The following is a 19,579-nucleotide window of genomic DNA, read 5'->3' as shown; positions in this document are numbered from 1 at the left end:
TAAACATGATGTTGACAAATGATACAATGGCCATCAGTAAGTTTCAGAAGTTACAGAGACTGTGGAGGCCATTTGAGTACAGTGAACCCATTATCAAGTTCAAGAAACAAGTTTGATACACCCATCAGAAAATGGGTACACTGTAGTCATAAAGGGAAGGGTATGATCAGCAGTAATGATCACATAGGCTGTGGCATTTAAATAACACTCAGTTGATGCTAAGGTGTCCAAAATATACCAAGAAAATATCCTTCATAGTATTATACTACCACGATCGTGGCTCAAGAGTTGTAATCGGAAGGTTGCCGGTTTGAGCCCCGGCTCCAACAGTCTAGATCATTGTGTCCTTGGGCAAGACACTTCACCCATTGCCTACTGGTGGTGGTCAGAGGGCCCGGTGGCGCCAGTGTTCGGCAGCCTCGCCTCTGTCAGTGTGCCCCAGGGCAGCTGTGGCTACAATGTAGCTTGCCATCACCAGTGTGTGAATGTGTCGATGACTGAATGTAATGTAAAGTGCTTTGGGGTTCATAGGGACCAAGTAAAACTCTACACAAATACAGGCCATTTACCAGTCCGATTCATGAGTTCATGTTGTTTATTCTTAATTCTGACATCTGAATGCTGCAGCAGAATTGACGGTCATCAGACCAGGGAATACTTTTTCATAAATTTCAGAAAAATTCCACAGGCATCAGCAATCCAAATCTTCAAATGTAACCCTTGTTTCTGTACTGCAGGAAATAGTTGATAGAGTGGGAATCCATTCGTTTCTTGAAAAGAATCTTTTAAAAAAAAAATTATTGGAAATAAGTTAGCAAATTTACAGTAAACTATTTTCCTTTACTATTACATCACACTGAGAAGTGTCACTGATCCTCTGCAATGACAGTAATCATAGGAAACCAGGCTGCGCCGCCCTGCGTCTATAAAGATATAGTCTTTCACAATCAAGACTACCTGCTTGCGGCACACATAAGTACCGTAAAAGAGTACACTTCTCGGCATAAGGCAGTAGTCCTTATACTGCGGGTGGGTGGCAGGTGACACAATAACACAATTGAATGTGTTCCCGGTAGAAATAGATACCAGAGTTATGATCATAGTTTCTGGAAAATCTCCACAATAAACCACACAGCATATTTTACTTTCCACGGCTCACATATTTAGAGTTTTGTTGAGATAGACATTCATATTCCAATAAGAAAATGATTTGTCTATTTGCTTAATCCAGTCCACTCATGTTCCAAAATAGCACTATTTATCTTAAAATATAATAAATATCTAAACTGATTTATCTGTTTGTGTCTTTTCAGTAAATTTTCTCTTGAGCTAAAACAAATTTCAGTTTTATTTAATGATCCTATTTTTACAAAAGGATTGATTTGAGATGAAAGTGGAGAGACCTGGGAACTTGAAATGTGAGATTGTTAATCATTAACGGTTTATTTTTTTGAGTCTCGCAGGTTTCTTGAGGCCGTATCAAGTTTCACAAAATACACACCTGTGTGGACAAAGGAGGGCTTGCGCTAACTGGTGGGGAGGTAGTAGTGAAATAGCTTTGATGGTACATTGACCAGGCATGTGAGGGCGAGAGAGAGTGAGAGACGGAGAGAGAGAGGGAACATTCAAGTAAGCGGGCTACAGAGTGGAAGTTTGCATACCAGGTGTCACTTCCAACCAGGCTGCTCCCTGTTCTATAGATGCTTTACTGAGAACTTCACTGAGAAAGACTGACAGCAACAACCATTTCTCAAGTAAGGAAAAGCAATATATGTTTATCTGTGTTAATGTAATAAATTCTCTCTTTTTTTCTTTTTTTTTACAACTTTGCAATCGTGATGGCATCTAGGTCATGTCTACGTCATTATACGTGTTTTATTGTATTCATCCAGAAAAGGGAGAACTGAGGAAAGAACAGCATCCTGTATGAGTTACCGATATGGGGAACTTCACCAGCTCAGAGAAAACTTTCATAATTCTGTTTCCAAGTTTCGGCTTTACTAAACTCTGATAAGAGCATGCCTGATAAAGATGTCTTAGCTTTAAAGGGGATTCCCAGATTTTAAATTTCTGTAGTCCCACACATTTTAAAGTTCTTCATATGAACATTCTTTCACTGAAATTTCATGGAATGATAAGATCAATCTCTGACGTCATTGAAAAGAAACGGAAAGCTGTGCGGAATTAACGTGTATGCGTTGCGTCCATTCGTGATGGGCTAAAGTTGGACATAGTCAAATACAACATTATCAGCTGTTTTAACAGGAGATTTTTGGAGTTGTTTCTGCAAGCATATTTTAATTTGTGCAAATTTGGCATTGTAATACTCGACACCATTAATATGTTTTTAAACGACCTAATATGTGAAACAAAATCACTCTGCTTAAATTCTTCTGAGGTTTGCACAGAATTCAAATGTGCTGCTAAAATAATTGTTGCTCAACAATGCTTTCGTAGAATAAGCGATACAAACGCTCGAAAATAGGAAGTTCTCTTATTTGGTTCATGTTCATCATCATTACGTTTGAGTCTCAGCAGAAACACACATGTATTTAAGTTAATATGTAACTTATTACCAAGATGTTCATGCCGTCCTTGAGCTTTGCACACAACTAGATTTAAAAGAAAACAGAAGATACAAACAACAGGTGGCTTCCACAAAGAAGTTAATTAATTTTATCTGCATTAGACTGGATGTCACGTCACAGAACTGATAGGATCATCAAAAAAAAAAAAAAAAAAAGAAGCAGTCTTTTAATGGAATCAAACAAGGGCGTACAACAGCTTTATTAGATCACTGGCTTTCTCTCATCTTCTCTTTTATTGTGTGTGCAAACATTTTGTCAGCTGTTGTTTAATCATGTCAGACTGTTGGAGAGGGTAAATACTGTGACTGCAGCATTCACGCAACTTACATTGTTTGCCTGTGAGAAATGTAATATAGCAAAGGGGATATAAATGATGCCTGATTTTCTTTGGTAAAAAAAAATGTGGTAAAAAAAAGTGGCAGTGTGTAATGCTGCTTGATGACAATTTTCCACAGGCTTCAATGGGTAAACTCACAAAAAGACTTCATGCATGTAATTCAGGGTGGAGGCTCTAAATGTCTTATTAATTCTACCCCAGCCTGAATTCCAACAAAGTAACAGCAGTTATTGGCTGAAAGAGACCTAAGCAAAAATGATTAGCTTCAAACTGATTCACTCCGGCAAGTCTACCTGTATACTGTAGCAGCACACCTGAAGTACTATCAGTCCCTCCATTTTCTTATATAGTGTATGCTGTGAGACAACTGATGATACCATATGAGAGTCCAAGTGATGAAGGGTTATTTCTTTTAGTAGACCTGGTCAAACAGCACAGTCAGCTCCTGTTTATTTACAATGGTTCTTTCTCTTCAGATGACCTTATCAGTCTTCTCTCTCGCACACTCCCAATGAAGCTTTTTTTCTTGCTCTGCCGTCTATGCTCAGTGTCCCATTCACAGTGGCTTCATTTTTAGAAACTCTGACTTAGTGACCAGGTCGGTCACTGAATGCACCTTTAAAAGATAATTTAGCTCTTCAGAATATTAAGAAGAGATATTCTGCGGCATGGCTGAAACAGACGGGGATGTTGGACCTTTAGTCACAATCTCAACAGTCACTACAGTTGTCACTACAACTGTGGTGTGCTTGTACATATAGTATTACAGTAATCTAAGTAATCAAAGTAATCATTAAACTGTCAAAAAAAAAACAGATTGGAGACACACCTAAACCTCCGAGCGTACGCCGTGCCACTGGAAAATTCAAGTTTTACTGGTTTGTGTGTTACGTTTGTGTTTTTGCATCCATTTGTATACATGGAGATGGTTTGCCACATGAATGTGTGTTTGCGTAAAATTTGAAAGCCAAAGAATGACTGAAAGGGGGGTAAAGAACATGACAGGAGAAAAATACAAAGAGAGCATGCTTTGTGTCGCAGAGGCTAAAGAAGTTTAGATATGGAGGACGGTGTGGGAGGAGGGACAGAAATGAGAAAAGCGCACAGGTAGAGAGAGAGCCAGAAAGCAAGGGAAAGAGGAGGGTTAAAGTGTCAGGTTACCTGGACTTTAGTTTTGTTTTGTCAGTGGGAATCGATCGTTTAAAAGAAGCTCTCCGTGTTGATTTGAAAGGCTACGTATTATCAAGCTTCATTGCGGCCTTGGGGTTTTGAAGAGGGGCATCTGATTAAGTTACTGTAATACAGAAAGAAAACAGGAAGGAAGAAGGAAGACAGTGGGAGACTCAACTGAGCCAGGTTTTGTAGCATGACGGTAAGAGGAAGGGGACAAAGATAGCCAAGGGACAGCAAAATTTCTGAGGAATCCCACCTCCTGAAAGGGAGGGCAGTGTTTACTCTGTACTCTGTGACAAGCTACATCAAGCCTTACCAAAAGAGACACCTTCACCATGTGGGTAAGTGCAACTGGAAGTACAATCAACATTATTTACATCGTGTAGGTATACAGTCAATGGCTTGCCTTTAAGAAGTGATTTGAATAATGACCTCTGGATATTACGTGGTAATAAACTTGATATTTAACGTAATATAAAGACACTGGATAGACCTGTTGCATTGATATTATTTACAACAGCAGCTATGTTGAAAGGATAGCTCATACAAAACCAGAACAGATGTTGTGTAGTGACATATTTTGAGGACCTTATCAACGGTCTGTGACAAGTAGCAGTAACACGCAGGAACATTTCACATTCATAATTTTGCCAATAGAATTTTTGATATTTGAATGTAGAGCACGGCCGTATGAAGAATACAATACTTTTCATAATAACACAGCACGGAAAAGACAGCCACTAATGTTGGACCCACAAAACTGAGTAACACTTAACGCAAACATGGGTATACAAGAAGTGTGTACGTTTACTCATTTCAGGGTTCATAAAGAATAATTCCAGTCAAGTCTTTTTTTATAGAGAGAGAGAGATCTAGGTATTTGTTATATTAAAATTAGTAGCTTCACACTCATCCCAAGCAACAAGCGATGCTCCACAATGGCTCTACAGGAAAGATCAACATGCACTGGCTATTGCATAGAAAACTACATATTATATCAGCCTTATTAACATCAATAAACAATTAATGGTCTTATGTTAAAAAGGAAAAATGACAAAGTATCACACACGTTCCCAGAGGATGACTCTTGTGTGTGTGTGTGTGTGTGTGTGTGTGTGTGTGCGTGTGTGTGTGTGTGCGCGCGCGCGCGCGCGCGCGTGTGTGTGTGTGTGTGTTACTACAACAAGGCAGTAAAGGAAACATACTTGAGCTTACCGTACCAACGGCTTTTTTCTGTTAAACTTGACCCAATTATACTTTTTCCCTTCAAGGCTTTTTGGCAGCAGTCCACTGTATGAATCAGCTAGGCTTATTAAAACTGGAAGCTTACTGTAGGTGGCAATACAGAAGGAATCTCACCTTATTGCGATCGCAAGTTATACCCTTAGAAGGAGTATCCTTAACTCCAAACACAAAGCTGTTGGTTTTTGTTCTGGGTTTTTTTGTTTGTTTGTTTTAAATTCATGTATAAAGGACATTTATATTTACATACAGTATTTTGGTTAACAGCCAAATAAAACCAAGGACTTCTATTCATATCAAGTCATTGTTATCAATGACTTGATATAGGCTGTCATTGATAGAGCCTTGGTTTTATAGGCTGTCATTTTTTTCCCCACTTGTACTTCACCACTGGCCTTTTGACGAGCAAACATTACTAACAGTGTTTTTGATCCAGTGCAGCACTTCCAGTGTTTTTCATAAACAGGTTAGTTGTTGCTCTGAATAACACATGACTAACTAGTACTACCAGGCTGTTTTGAAATACTGCCCTGACTCATAAAATCGTTTATATTTGTCTTGGTACCAATGACAACATCTAAGTTTCCAAGTACACTGTCGTCATATCTCATGGCATGACAATGCATTTTTACAGGAAGGTCCACTCAAGACAAATTTCTTTAGCCGGCTTCTTGGTTTCCCATGTTGTATGGCCTGCCCACTGTTTTGTTTATCCTGCTTTTATTACTTCCCGAAATAACTGTAATTTACACCACAAGCCGATAACCTACTTTCTCCTACTGTTTACTTCCCCCCATAAACGTTACTTCCAGTTGGTTTCAGGGATGGGTGTGTCTGGTTCTTTTGTGACTATGTATTGACTAACAGTGGTTAAAAATAAAATAGTTAATTAAAATGGTGAATGTTTTATTTTAAATGAATAAGCCAGCCAGATGAAACATGGTGAAACACAGTGTTTAAATCTCAGAATCACCTTATATTGCTTTTTTTGCTTCTTTATTTTTTAAGTATATGGATGTAGACTAACTACAGCTTAACAGCATATTTACTGTAGGAGTGTAAAATTCTCATGTTATTTGCAAAGTGCCACTGGATACTGGATTTCTATGTAAAGTGAAATCTGAGAATTCTGAAATGTCAGTAAATGAAACAAAGAGGAAGGTGTCACATTCTTTTATACACTGTATTCAACTCTTGTACTTTAAGATGAAAGCTGAATGCTGAACATGAGCACATGAGCAAAACCAGCACAGAGCTACTGAGCTACTGTTCAGAAAAAAAAAGAAAGAAAGAAAAACCTGCCCAACAGCATTCTTCGCCCCTCTCTCTCCGCAACTTGTATATTTCCACTGACAGACAGTGGCAGTTATGGGATCTGTTTTCAAAATTTGCCTTCATACTTCTCTGTAGCTCTACCAAATTAAGTGATACTAGTGACACATAAATGTGCAAATAGAAGGGTGGATTACCTGATATTTCTGCATCAAAAATAAGCAGTAGTGAAAATGAAAGAAAATAACTCTTCCCATTTTTAATCTTTGTCTTTTGTTTTTTCTTTTGGTTCTGGAAAGTCCTCACTGGTTAGTGACCTGCATGTTATGTTTTTGTACCAGCCGATCTGAAGCATACGTGCTACGCTAAATGTATTTGTAATCTAGCGGTTGAAGAGCTTTGAGGACAAGACAAAGGTAGAACAGCAGGCTGATGAAAAGTGTTCTTCGAGCTACCCCTCTGTAACAAAATATACCGTATACTAAAATCTTCTAATAGGCCAGTCAGCAGCCACATTGATGTGACACATGATCTACAGTATAATGCTACAGGTGAAACCACATGACTAGCATAATGTGTGCCAAATGTTGGAAATGCAGTGAGACTAACAGTCATAATTGAGCATAGCACAACACAGATAACCTTTGTTTGTGAAAGGCATAAAAGTGGTTGAGATTCAAAATGTTGACATATGTTGTTGAGATGCTGGGGATAAGCAAGTAAAGGTTTGCATTTTTCGAGGGGGGACAACATTACAGTAGCATTTTAGGAAGTTTAAGAGGGAAGTTGAAAATGTAGTTATTATTTCACACAGCACAGTACAGAAAGAGATTTCACCAGTTTTGTTCAGTAAAATGTTTATTTAATTCCCATTAAAGACTATAGAGTTTTACATTCATATTAAGAACACAACTTGCAATTTTAATTGCAAAGGTGACTGGACTTGAGGAACAGTAATGGCAGTCAAGCATGACAATCACTCTAACAGATACTCCGAGCCGAAGCCATGGGAATTTTTCTGTGTTGTACACTTTCACCACGGTATTTTGCTCGCTGCTGTGTGAAATTCATGAACGCTCTACATGCGTGACTGAGCAGTTTACACCAGTATGACAGAAACACCATACTTTTTAAATAGATTTTTTCCCAGTCCCTTTATTGCACAAGAAATAAAGAAGCGAACAAGTTTATCAAGTGTTTTTTGAACCTAAACAAAGCTAAGATATTTTACCAGTATACACAGTGGTGTGAAAAAGTGTTTGCCCCCTTCTAGGTTAAATTTTGTTTTTTGCTCTTTTTTTCTTTTTTTTTTTTTGCATATTTGTCGCATTTATATGTTTCATATCATCAAACAACTTTAAAGATTAGACAAAGGAAACCTGACTAAATACAAAATTTATGTTTTAAATGATGATGTCTTTGATTAAGGGAGAAATTTGGGTTAAATCTACAGATGCAGATGTTGTTATAATTTCTGAAACTTGGTTAACTAAATCTATTACTAATGAAGACATTAACATATATGGGTACAATGTATATCGCACTGATAGGCCAAAAAAAGGAGGCGGTGTAGCTATTTATGTCAAATCAAGATTTAATGCTTCGATTGTTCTGTCCCAATCGATATGCAAACAAATGGAGTTTTTGGCCTTGAATGTAGATATTGCTAATACTTTTTCGATAACCATTGCTGGGTGTTACAGGCCCCCATCTGCTTCAAAAGAGGCATTATCTTCATTAAAGCACCTTTTGGCTAAACTAAATTATACCGAACTACTAATGGCTGGAGACTTGAACTGGGACTGGCTAAATGCAACTTCTGGTGAATTTAAAGAATTCTGCGATTCAATTAATCTTACCCAGCTAGTCTATCTTCCTACCAGGCCAAATCTTAAATGCCCTGAAAAGTCTACATTAATTGATTTGGTTTTAACAAATGTACCTCATAAATTGTCTTCACTTGGTGTTTTCTGTAATGACCTAAGTGATCACTGTGTTGTTGCTGTTTGCAGAAATGCTAAAATTCCAAAATGTAAGCCACGCATAGTGTGCAAAAGGAATCTTAAACAATTTAATGAACAGGCTTTTCATCATGATTTGTCATTAGTTAATTGGGAAAAAATCGGACTATTACCAGATGTAGAGCTAGCTTGGACATATTTTAAGGAAAGTTTTATGGGAATTGTTAATAAACATGCCCCCTTACGGAAAGTTAGAATTAAAGGTCGAGAAAATCCTTGGTTTTCGCAGACACTCGCAGATAGCATACACAAGCGTAATAGAGCATGGGACAAGGCGAGACAAACAGATACTTCCACTGATTGGTCTGTTTTCAAACAGCTTAGAAATAAATGTACTTCTCTTATTAAAAAGGCCAAATCTGAATACTTTTTGTCTGTCACCACTGAGAACCTCAATGATCCACAGAAATTTTGGAAAGTAATCAAGTCTTTTTCCGCCAATAAAATGACTCAAACCTTTCCTAAATCTGTTGTAAAAGATTCAGTCTCAATTAATGATAAAACTGAAATTTTGAATTGTTTTAATGAACACTTTCTATCAGTGGGTTCCTTGTTTGCTTCTGCAGAAACCTTTTTAACAAATACTTGCCCAGAACTCTCTATGTTTTCTGGAGACCGTTTTAACTTTGTACCTTTTAGTGTTTATGAAGTGCATAAAGCTTTAAAGGCTTTGGATCACAGAAAACCTCCTGGTCCAGACTTGATGGAACCTTATTTTTTGAAGTTGGCAGCTGATTTTATTGCAGAACCACTCTCAATTCTATTTAATTTTTCAATTAAAACCAAAGAAATTCCAGCGGTTTGGAAATCAGCTTTCGTTTTGCCTTTACTGAAAGGAGGTGATCCATCGGTGTTGACTAATTATAGGCCAATATCAAATTTGTGTGTTTTATCCAAAATCCTGGAATCTCTAGTTTGTGACCAGTTGAAAGAGTTTTTGTACTCTAATGATATTGTCTCCAAATTTCAGTCAGGCTTCAGGAAAAAACACAGTACTAACACTGCCACTATGAAAGTGATAAATGATATTATTGTGGCACTTGATAAGAAATTGTACTGTGCGTCACTCTTTATTGACCTCTCAAAAGCTTTTGACACTGTTGATCATGCAGTCCTAAAAAACAGACTGCTCAGCCTTGGATTGTCAGAACATGCATTAGCGTGGTTCTCAAATTATCTGAAAAATAGAACCCAGTGCATTAAACTTGAAGGTCTTTGTTCTAAATTTGTTGCTGTCCACAAGGGGGTGCCACAGGGCTCAGTTTTGGGTCCCCTTCTGTTCCTTTTATATATCAATGACTTGGGTCAAAATGTCTCAGACACAAATTTGCATTTTTATGCTGACGACACAGTTATTTACTGTTATGGATCATCTCTTGCTCAGGCCATTGAAACTTTACAGAAAGCCTTTGTTGCTTTCCAGCATTCACTTATTCAGCTAAAATTAGTTCTCAATGCTGACAAGACTAAGCTAATGTTGTTTTCCAAGTCAAAGAAGGTCCCGGAGCCTATTCCAGTGGTGTCCACCCTTGAAGGAAATGTCATAGAGATAGTTCATGAATATAAATACCTTGGTGTCTGGATTGATGACTCCTTCACCTTTAAACCACATATAGAGAGACTAGTAAAGAAACTGAGACTTAAACTTCGTTTTTTCTTCCGTAATAAACAGTGCTTTTCTTTTGCAGTAAAAAAACGTCTTGTCACTGCAACCTTTTTATCTGTGTTAGATTATGGTGACATTCTGTATATGAACGCTTCTTCTTCATGTCTTCTAATGTTGGACACGATGTATCATGCTTCCTTGAGGTTTATTACCAATTGTAAATACCTGACCCATCACTGTGATTTGTACTTAAGAGTAAAATGGCCTTCTTTGGCCATTAGAAGACAGGGGCATTGGTACACTTTTATTTACAAAGCTATGCTTGGATTGCTGCCTCCTTATATTTGTACTTTGGTCACAAGGACAAATAGTGGTTCTTACTCCTTGCGCTCAAATGATCAGCTGCTGTTGTCTGTTCCCCTTGTCCGCACAGAGCTGGGTAAGAAAGCCTTTGTCCACTCTGCGCCTTTTTCATGGAACGTGTTACAGAAAGACTGGAAACTAACTGAATTGTTGTCTTTAAATGTTTTTAAAACTAAACTCAAAGGCCTACAGGCTGCCTCAATAATGTGTAATTGTTTTGTGTAATTTTAACTTTGTTTGTTCGTATGTATTTGTCTTGAAATGTGCTGCCTCTTGGCCAGGACTCCCTTGAAAAAGAGGTCTTTGATCTCAACGGGACATTCCTGGTTAAATAAAGGTTAAATAAAAATAAAAAAAAAATGTTATCAAAACCTACCTGGTCCTAATTTTCTCTCTTCTTAAATGATGAATTAACTACATTTCATGGAAATCTGAGTTCAGTTCCAATAAGCACACCCAAGCCTGATTACTGGCAGACCTGTTGAATCAAGAACTTCTGGTTTCTGGTCTATCAAGACATGGAGGAGAATGTGCAGCCATTTGTTTATGTTGAACCCAAGTGTGCTCTGCAGCAGGACAATGATCCAAAACACACCAGCAAGTACACCTCTGAATGGTTTAATAAAAACAACATGAAGACTTTGGAGTAGCCTAGTCCCGCTGTGGTATGACCTTAAGAAGGTGGTTCATGCTCAAAAACTCTCCAATGTGGCTGAATTATAACAATTCTGCAAAGATGAGAGGGCCCAAATTCCTACACATCTCTGTAAAACACTCATTGCCTGCTATCATAAATGCTTGATTGCAGTTTTTTTCTGCTAAGGGTGGCCCGACCAGTTCTGAGGTTTAAGTCCAGTCATCTTTTTACACAGGACCATGAAGGTAATTTTTTTCCCCTAAGTAATAAACACTTTCATTTAGAAACTGCATTTTGCGTTTACTTGTGTTATTTTTGCCTAATATTTAAATTTGTTTGATGATCTGAAACATTTAAGTTTCAAAAACAGGAACTCAGGAAAAGACAAACACTCCTGTTACTCTCAGATTATGAACTATAGCCCTGATAAAACCCGTAAATGCCAAACAACATATCACAGTTCTCCTCTTTTTCTTCTTTTTTGACTGTTCATATACCTCCATGTCATCCTGATGCAATCCTCTTCCTCTGCAATGTTGGCAAATCATTCTTCACTACTTTATTCCACTGTGATATTCATTTTCCTCTTGTTGATTTAATAGTTAGTAAATTATTACTTGAATCTGAAATCTGTAGGTCCTGATTCTTCAGATAATTTGTTACCTGAGTTTCTTCACAGATTAGTTGTTCTTGTTGTTTTCTAAAAGTAGCATGTCTTGTCAACAACAGCTAATGAGGGCCAGTGAAGCAGGAAAGGGACTGGTTAGATGTAATGAATATGCACATAATAGCTTAATGGTATGAATGTGAGAGACACCTCAGAGCTGAAGAAATGACTGAGTGAATGAGAGAATAAAATAAGCTACTCTGACTTATAATTGAACAAGAGACACGTATCTTGGTAGTGACTGACTTTCTGGTGTAGTACAGGCAACGAATGAGTGAAAGAAGAAAAATGTGTATATTAACTCGTCTGCAAGTTGAGTAATAGCTTTGGAGCATCTATTTTTAACCACAAAGCTCTGTAAAACTCTTCAAGCTCAGCACCAAATACCTTTTTAATGTCTTTGTAATGTGAATGTAACCATTCGCTGGCTAAACCCCAAATCTCTCCCATGACACATTTGATAATTAGCACATGTAGCACTCACTCTACCTTTTGGAGGTACACTGATTGTCAGTGTTGCCTGATTGTTTGCTGTTTGTATGATGTAAAATCAGAGGCCAACTTCTAACTACCCCATAGAGCTCATTTGGAACCAGCCTCATTAGTTATCATTACTGACCATCAGAATCAGCTTGATATAGCAAATATGTGTACATATACAAGAAATTGATCTCTGGTTATTTCTTTGCTCTCCATGTACACAACAGACAATACTGACAACATGGCATCAACATGACATAGACAACACATAACAACATGTCGCATATTTATGGTGCAATGGTGCAGAGTGGATAAGGAATGGATAACCGGTTACTATATATACAGTAACTATGCCAATAATATTACCAAAAGTCATCTTTGAACAACTGTTATGTATGAGCTAAAGTAACATCTTGCTATGCCGCGGCTAATGTAAGCTAGCCAGCCACTTTGTGTGTTGTTAAGCAAAAAGGTAAGCAGGAAAAAAGGATTATTCAAACAACTTATGTCAGAGTCAAAGACCATCTGCTCCTATTACCCCTTTGGTGTTACCGATCTCCACTAAAGAGACCAAAGTAAAATGAGCTTACTGAAAAAATATTCATGTTTCTAACTGCAGTCTGTGTAAGGTAAACATTTTTAAAAAGACACTGCAGGGCTTTTTTCAAGCACAATTCAACCTTATGAAAAATCACAAAATCAAGGTGTCATCAGTCATCAGTAAGTGTACTGATTTGAAATCATGGATCTGCTGCTGTCTTAAGTCTTCTGTAGTTAGGTCATTTAGACACATTTCCTAATCTGAAAGCCAAAGTATGAAAATGAAACATAGGCATTACTCGTGACTGAAATTTCGTGACTGAAATGGACTGCATGCACTTACACAAGCTGTTTGACTTGCATAATATGGGCCTTAAACCCGATTCATTTTATGTGAAGGACACTCACCCTGATCTATCAGTTTATACTGTTTCCACAGTATCAGCTTCAGTTAAACAAAAATTTCACTGGGCCCAAGTACAGCCTGTCACAATACTCCTCAGTACACAGGACACTTTGTACTGTTGGTGTATTTTGTGCTTGGGCAATTATTCCAAAAAGACACATTAAAATGTGAACATCACATTCTCTGCCATGTTTCCATAACTTGTCTTTTTCTGTGATCCTCCACTAGACAGATTGTATTTTATGCACTGATCTACAAATGCAGACCCATAAAAGACAGATCCACCGGTTTACTGTTAATACTTAGAGAACTGAAGAAATGGTAAAACCATGAGTATGCAGGGAGGAGATGTTGGTTACTGGCAGAAGGGCTAAGCGAGCTGAAATGGCAGCACTTGAAAAAGCTGTGAAAACAGGTGGGGCAGGCCTACTGTGGTTGGCTGAGTGAGGGCTGAAAGAGGAAATGGGTTAGGGGTTGATTGGCTTTAGCACTGTTGATTAATTGAAACATACTGACAACATGGCAGATCGTGCTGAATTACAGGAATGATGTTAATCAAAAAAAAAAAAACAACCCTAGCTAAAGCAACAAAAGGTAATCAAAGCTAATTAGTCCGGTGGCCTAACGACCACTGATACCATCATGTTAGTAGACTGAACAATGTAACAGAGAGGAGATGAAGGCCCACCTTTTATTCACAGCTGTCTAGATGTGCAGATGAAGGGCAGGTGTGATCAGTCACAAGTAGACTAGGAAATTGGGTCTAGTGTTTCACACACAAACATCCCAACTCAGACGAAGACAAGACACAATGGAGAAGAGCAAGGCACTGTAGGAAACTTAAGTTTAAGAGAGCTATTTTTTACACATATTTAAACACTTATCTGGAACTAAACACAAAAGCTCTGCTGAAAGAGTTTGTGCAAGCTCAGCTACTTACACTGACATTTGCATGGTAAATAAAGCATGTCCATGCTCAGGGAGTTGAAGGAGGTATAACCTAGAGACACAGGCACCTGATGTGATTACACCCCAGTTTTCACCTTTGCTTTTGTCTCTTCTGTCCTCAGACAGCTGCTCAGCTCCCTGAGGAAACCTCAAGGCCATTAAATCCTACAAACCCAGGTAAGCTATAAGTTTGTGTTGGTTTGGGATCAATATATGTATTTTTGCTGCACTGTAATAATGTTTGCATAGTATGATAAATACTTGGAAACAGCCAGGCCAGGCAGTAATTAGAATTTGCATGTGCACACTTCTTTTTTTTTTTTTTTTTTTTCCATCTTGACAAATTTTCTACCCTTTTTGGTCTCTGTTCTGCGGTTTCTATTCTGCTATCGCAGTTTCCTGTTTATTGCGTCCTTACGTTTCTTTTTACATTCTGTTATCTCACTTCTAATTATTCTTCTTTCTGCAGTTCCTCGGCCAGGACGCCACAGAAGGCCCATGACGGCTCCAAACACCCCGAAAGAGAAGAGAGCGAAGATCAAGAAAGTGTTGATCACTACACTGACAGTTATGTTGATACTGGGCATACTGGCCATTGCAGCATACTTCAGTGAGTTACAATTCCTAAAAAATGTACTTCCTCAAAACACACTTTACACACTGCAATATGTAAAACTGGCCACACCCTTGTGATCCTGTCCTTCTCTTTTCTTTTCAGTTAAAAACTTGATTGAAAGCAAATACTTTTTTTGCACACGGTCTGTGAAATTCATCCCGTTAGACAAAACCTGCGATGGGCACATTGACTGTGCAGGAGCAGAAGATGAAATTACCTGCATGACGACCTTTAAAGTAAACACTACATTTCCAGGTAGAGTGCACTCCCCACTCTTTCTTTGTCATCATAAATAAACGAAAAACTGAAAAATGCCTCCCCCTCATTCCTCTCTCCAGTGCGACTCCAGTCGAATGATCAGGTCTTGCAAGTTTACGGTCCAGACTCAGGTTGGCGGACTGTTTGTTCTGACGACTGGACCCAAGCGCACACACAGACGGCATGTACACAACTGGGATACACAATGTGAGTTTACAATGACAAGGTGTTGAAATTTGAGGAATACCTTGCAAATTTAACATCCCTGTTATGTGATCTGAAATCAAGCATAAAATCCCCCCCTGCTTCCACAGGAAGCCTACTAGCAAAAACATCTTAGTAAGCTCCTTAATGTCACCGATGAAAACTGGACCATTTACAGCTGTCAGGCCAGGGACCTCAAACACACCTATACAACAAGCCACTGCTGACCGGTAAGGAAGATGTCATCATATGGAAGCCAAATCATGACTTCATGTTTTGCCATTGCAACATAAACTACACAAAATAGAAATGCTAATAAGGGAACTTTCAGTGTGTCTCTTTCTGCTAAATGTATTCTTACAAAGAAGCACCGGCTCCTTGCGAGTTGCTTCTGCATTTAGCTTAAAAACAGGATGTCAATATACACTTTCCATGCTTGGTATCCCTGTTTGTTAGGAAAATCTTCACTTTTTCTCTCCTTTTCTTTTTTAGATTTCATTCCCCCCCCCCCCCCCCCCCTTTTCATATGCAACCCCTTCAAATGAGTCTTTAGTTTCTATTCCTGAAAGACAAAAAGTCCCACAGTTTTTGTTCCTTCTATCTTATCCTTTACGAAAGTGAACAAAACAAAGATTTTACTTTGTATAAAACCCCAGCAGAAATGCAAACGAAATTCTGCACGAGGGTGAAGACAAGTTAGCAATTGGATGTGTGTTTTCTATATTTGACTAATTGTGAGGCTGTTTTGTGATCATATGAATAATGTCTGACATCTGACCAACTCCTCTTACATCTCTTCAACAGTAGTGTATGCCAGTCTGGATCTGTGGTATCTTTATCCTGTTCAGGTGAGTTTTATTTTTACAAAGGCAGCACCTGTCACTAATATTGTTTACAACACCTAACAAGGCAGAGTGAAGTTCTTGGCTTTGTAAGTGGAAGACTACTTGTTGTGTGGAGAGTTTCACACTAACAGGCCCATACATGTCTCCAGGAAACAGCAGAACTATTTCCTAGCGACATATAACAAAGTAGCAAATAAACAGACATAATATAAAATGCAGTTTGAAATGAACCACGGGTCCTTGCAAATAACAATATTATAATATCTTATCAGACTGTGGAAATGTGGGCGCTGATGATCGCATCGTTGGGGGCACTGATACATCCATTGACCACTGGCCATGGCAGGTCAGCCTGCAGCGGTCTGGCCAACATACATGTGGAGGCTCACTGGTGTCACCGCGCTGGGTAGTCACTGCTGCCCACTGCTTCACTGGGTCAGTATAATTACCATACTATATCATTTCCACTAAATTTGCTTTGTCTTATTCTTTAGCCTCATGATCCCGCTTCCTTCTTGCTCTCTCTCTCTTTCTTTTTTTTCTTTTTATTTTATTTTATTTTTTTTTGCAGAAGTAATAAGGAGTTGAGGCAATGGGCAGTGGTGTCAGGCCAGACGAGCATAATCACACTGGGAGGCTCCTCTGTGGACAGAGTTATAGTGAATGCAGACTACAATGCAGAAACAAATGACTATGACATAGCACTGATGAGACTCACTAGGCCAATCACAGTGTCAGGTTAGTTTAAATTGTATTCGGTATGTATTCAGTAGGCTCAACCACCTCTCTGTTGCCCTCTAGTGGCTATGCGTCAAATATCAAGCTTCTCACTACGTAGTAACTTATATTCATTATATTGTGTGATTAGCTTATATCTTTATATGTATTTTCAAACTCTCAAAGTTACATAAAACAAATAAAAATTTCCACTTTATTAAATGTTTTTCTTCTAGATGTCAGAAGACCAGTTTGTCTGCCTCCTAAAGACTATAGCATTACAGCTGAAACCTACATGACAGTGACAGGGTGGGGATACCGACGGGAAAATGGTGAGAAATCCTACATGTAACCTATTCTTTATCACCTAATAATGCAAATAGAAAAAATACTTTTGCCTGTCTATGAGGTTGCAAACATTGTGTGCTTGTGTTCTGCCTTCAGGTGCAGTTGCTGACATACTGCAGGAGGCCAAAATCCCTCTGATAGCTCAGTCAGTATGTTCCAGCCCCACAGTCTATGGTAGTATCATAACAAATAGGATGCTCTGTGCAGGCTTCCCAGAAGGGAAGGTTGATGCCTGCCAGGTAACAGGCCTCCAATTTATTTTCTAATTTACATTAGATTTTGTATTCTGGGTATTATAGTTATTTTTGGTGAACAAACTTCATTTTTAAAATGTATTTTAAATGTCAGGGGGACAGTGGAGGCCCTTTGGTGCATATCAGTGACTCCAGTTGGAATCTGGTAGGCGTAGTGAGCTGGGGTGTTGGCTGTGCCCGAAAGGGAAAGCCAGGTGTTTACACCAACGTGGAAGTGATGCTCAACTGGATCCAAACAGTCATTGAGGTACTGCATATGTTGAAACAAAGTCACATCACAACATGTTTGTCACTTCACTGGCTAAGAATTTGCCTCAAAAATATTAAAAACATAATATTGTAATTTAATATATACAATCCTCAAGATGATTTCTATTTCATCTCTACAGAAAAACCCATGATGTCATCCACTGTGATAAACAACCACCATGAGAATCCAGTGCGGTCTACCTCTGATAGACTGTGAAACTGTCAAACCTGGTTTTGTTTTGGTTTTTTGAGGGGTTTTTTCCATTTTGGTTGCCAAAAGGTGAGAGAAGGTTGCAGAGAGAGGGGAAGTTGAAGATCTCAACAGCAAAATGGAAACAGAAACACAGCCATATGCATAAACAAAGTGTGCGCGCGTGCACACGCACACACTTCATCAAACACACACGTCAGGTGCTGCTTGTGCCATTTCATATTCGTTATCTCAGGGGACAATTGTATTTATGCCTGTAGCTGTGTGAACTAGTATGTTTGGGATCTTTATAGCAGAGTGTCATACATGTTTTTTTGTTTTTAAAGCATTTTTGTGTTCGTATGTGTCTTTGTCACACCCAAGTAATTGACTTGTGTTGTTGTTTTGTTTTCCTTAGAGAAGAACCATCAAAGTTTATTTTATTTATATTGACACTAATTGCTGCAAACGCTTTTTTTTTTTTTTTTTTTTTTTAAGTGTCTTTTATTTTTGGAGTTTGTCCTGCAAGCCTCAGATATAATGTACTTGATTACTGTGTGCCTTGACTTTTGGTTATGAATGTGTGGTTAGGGTTAATATGTCCAACTGCTACAGAGAAAGGTAACATACCTTATTATCAGGTATCGGTAATATTTTAAAAGGGACAAAAGGTCTGAGTTTAATGCATTTATTGTGCTATTTTAGATGATCACTCTATTAAACGGCAAAGGCACTTTCTTTTTCTTTTCTTTTTTTTTGCAGGACTGCAGGTGTGATACTTCTGACCTCAACATGATTTAGCACTTTAAGTGGAAAGTGAGAATTAAAGGACCTCACTTTATGCGCAGAGGATTTAGGTCACGAGTCTACACATAGATTTAATACAAATATTCATAGATCACACTCCATGTTGGCTCCATCATGAGTAAGCAATTCACTCTCACTATAACCAGAATATTTCAACTAGTGTTCACCAAGTTATTTCCTTCACTGCAAGGGAATTTCTCCCAAAAATACTGCAGAATTTGTTTTTGTCAAATTTATTGCAGTTGGTTAATTTTTGCACTCAACCAAAACTCATTCAAACAGGAAATCAACCTGAATTTGTTATAAAACTGTTTCTTTACTAAAAAAAAAAAGTACTTTATTATATCATATATTAAATAGAGTTGGACATGAGTATGAGTGCCATGAGGACTAATATTTGCGAATATTTTCCATTTTGTTGTTCTTGTTGTTGATGTTGTTGTTGTTTAATCTATGAGACGTTTGCAAAGACAATAAAAACAATGTTAACTTGGTAACTGGGACAATTGTTCTATTCTTAATTGTGTGTCGTTAAATGTTTGTGTCATCCCAGCCTCAAAGAAACACCCACAGACCTTAAATTAAAGTGATGAAGAAATATTTTTTTATCATTATTTACATTATGAACAAAAGATGAAATATTAGATCAAACTTTTAATTCAAACTTTTTGCACAATCAGATGATAGCCCACCTTGCTTGGAGAAACAATCATTTGTTCAGCATGATTGAAGATTAAAGAAATACTGCCCCCTTATGGTCAACAAAGTACAGGGACTTTACTCCATTAACCCTTTAAACCCTAACCCATCT

General features: G+C 38.1%; 1 protein-coding gene across 4 annotated transcripts; it reads left to right on the top strand.

Moving 5' to 3' along the window:
* The first annotated feature begins 1,609 nt into the window (after positions 1-1,609).
* On the top strand, positions 1,610-19,257 carry tmprss4a (transmembrane serine protease 4a). Of its 4 annotated transcripts, none has more exons than XM_085380328.1 (13): positions 1,610-1,754; positions 14,403-14,457; positions 14,750-14,890; positions 14,999-15,151; positions 15,235-15,361; positions 15,469-15,588; positions 16,163-16,206; positions 16,476-16,638; positions 16,775-16,941; positions 17,157-17,252; positions 17,365-17,507; positions 17,617-17,769; positions 17,912-19,257. In XM_085380328.1, the coding sequence occupies exons 3-13, from the start codon at positions 14,779-14,781 to the stop codon at positions 17,921-17,923; spliced, it is 1,290 nt and encodes a 429-aa protein (XP_085236454.1). In that variant the 5' UTR covers positions 1,610-1,754; positions 14,403-14,457; positions 14,750-14,778; the 3' UTR covers positions 17,924-19,257. The 4 variants fall into 4 exon arrangements, with proteins under 4 accessions (XP_085236454.1, XP_085236453.1, XP_085236451.1 ...); XM_085380327.1 differs by lacking the exon at positions 1,610-1,754 and adding an exon at positions 4,056-4,439 and having other exon boundaries at positions 16,778-16,941; XM_085380325.1 differs by lacking the exon at positions 1,610-1,754 and adding an exon at positions 4,059-4,439.
* The last annotated feature ends 322 nt before the right edge of the window (positions 19,258-19,579 follow it).

This window comes from Rhamphochromis longiceps, linkage group LG14 (assembly GCF_057381845.1).
Source record: "Rhamphochromis longiceps isolate RC_006_pf linkage group LG14, R_longiceps_female_GT1.1, whole genome shotgun sequence".
Lineage (NCBI taxonomy): Eukaryota > Metazoa > Chordata > Actinopteri > Cichliformes > Cichlidae > Rhamphochromis > Rhamphochromis longiceps.
The sequence above is the reverse complement of the archived record's forward strand: the minus strand, read 5'-3'. Positions and strand labels throughout refer to the sequence as shown.

Coding starts and splice junctions, on each gene's coding strand:
- tmprss4a (XM_085380325.1), top strand. Junction 14,458..14,749: donor ATTAAATCCTACAAACCCAG/GTAAGCTATAAG, acceptor TTCTTTCTGCAG/TTCCTCGGCCAGGACGCCAC. Junction 17,253..17,364: donor GGGATACCGACGGGAAAATG/GTGAGAAATCCT, acceptor TTCTGCCTTCAG/GTGCAGTTGCTGACATACTG.